Genomic DNA, 1,327 nt, shown 5'->3' on the forward strand with positions numbered 1-1,327 from the left:
AAAAAAAAAAAAAAAAAAAAAAAAAAAAAAAAAAAAAAAAAAAAAAAAAAAAAAAGTAAATGAAGTCAAGCTGTAGGTGTGTAAGATCCATGGGTAAGTCTCTACAAGCTTGGTGTCGGTGACTGCCAGAGACGACTTCTAGAAGGCCTGCTCTCCACTACTGTGCACTGGACTTCCTGCTGAAGTCAAGGACAGATAGTGAAAGAATTTCTCAATAGATGTTAAAAACTGCCCTGGGTGATGGAGGAACGGACGAAACTGATGGCGGAGGTGAAGAGGCGCGCAGTGGGGATGAGGAGATGCTCTCGCAGCACAGTGACAGCGTCATGGAGTACGGACCAAAGAAGCCGAGGCCAGGTACCAACCCAGAGAGGCCTAGAATGAAGCATCCATGATAGCTTTCCAAGTAGTTCCATGTGCTAAGTTTCGTTCTATATGAGGATAAAAAGATAGCAAACTCGAGTTAGAATTGTTTCTTACTGATATTTCTGTATCTCACAGCTTACGTGTTACTTGTCTAAATATGCACTATTGTTTCCTTTTTAAATTTCATGCTAACACTACATATATCCTGTAACTTGAACCTATTAACCTTACTTAGGAAATGTTTGTTGATATTTAAAGATCCAGCTGAATCCACAGTGTGCTCCCTTAGCATGACATGAGTATTACTGCCCATTAGAGAGGACTCAGTGTCTAGCCATGTTACCTTTTACTGTAAGCAAGCTGCTATTTATGTATTTATGTTCCATCCATGGGCCTGCACAGGTAAAAGACAAAGCCCACAAGTTACTTGTCTCACAACCAAGGGCACTTACTTTATACACAGCATACATTCCGCAGCCTGAATTCAACCCAAAGTTGAATATGCAATGCCTGTGTGCTTAACAGTACACATATTCGTGTGTCTCTGTGTGTGTGTGTATAGGTCTGTTCATATGGGCGTGTGCATTTGTGTTTGTGAACATGGATATGGAGGCCTGAGGCCATCATCAGGTTTCTCCCTCCAGTGTTCTTCCTGTTGGTTTTGAGCCAGGCTCTCCTGACGGAGGCAGGAACCGTAGCTATGGCAGGGGCTGGCAGTGCGCTGAGCTGGGGTTACAGACACTCTGTCTCACCCGGCTTCTTACCTGAGTGCTGGACGTCTAGACTCACTCGCAGACAGTGAGCACCTAGCTTCCCCCATCCCCAACACTCTGCTTGCTTGCTACGACTAAGCACACAGCTACTTATTAGGAAAGAATACACTTAGCACAATAGCTAGCCACCCCCCCCCACCTCCCCATTTTTTTTTTTTTTTTTTCCCCCCCACCTCCCCATTTTTTTT

At 44.0% G+C, this 1,327-nt stretch overlaps 1 protein-coding gene across 3 annotated transcripts in view; it reads left to right on the top strand.

Annotated features, from left to right (window-relative positions):
* Positions 1-1,327, top strand: part of Cep95 (centrosomal protein 95) — a 31,584-nt gene that overhangs the window by 21,960 nt on the left and 8,297 nt on the right. For all 3 annotated transcript variants that reach the window (XM_029483486.1, XM_021175478.2, XM_029483487.1), the window contains one exon: positions 219-357. In XM_029483486.1, the coding sequence (XP_029339346.1) occupies positions 219-357 (139 nt within the window). The remainder of the gene's footprint in view (positions 1-218; positions 358-1,327) is intronic.

The sequence above is a fragment of the Mus caroli genome, chromosome 11 (genome assembly GCF_900094665.2).
Source record: "Mus caroli chromosome 11, CAROLI_EIJ_v1.1, whole genome shotgun sequence".
In the NCBI taxonomy this organism is placed as follows: Eukaryota; Metazoa; Chordata; class Mammalia; order Rodentia; family Muridae; genus Mus; species Mus caroli.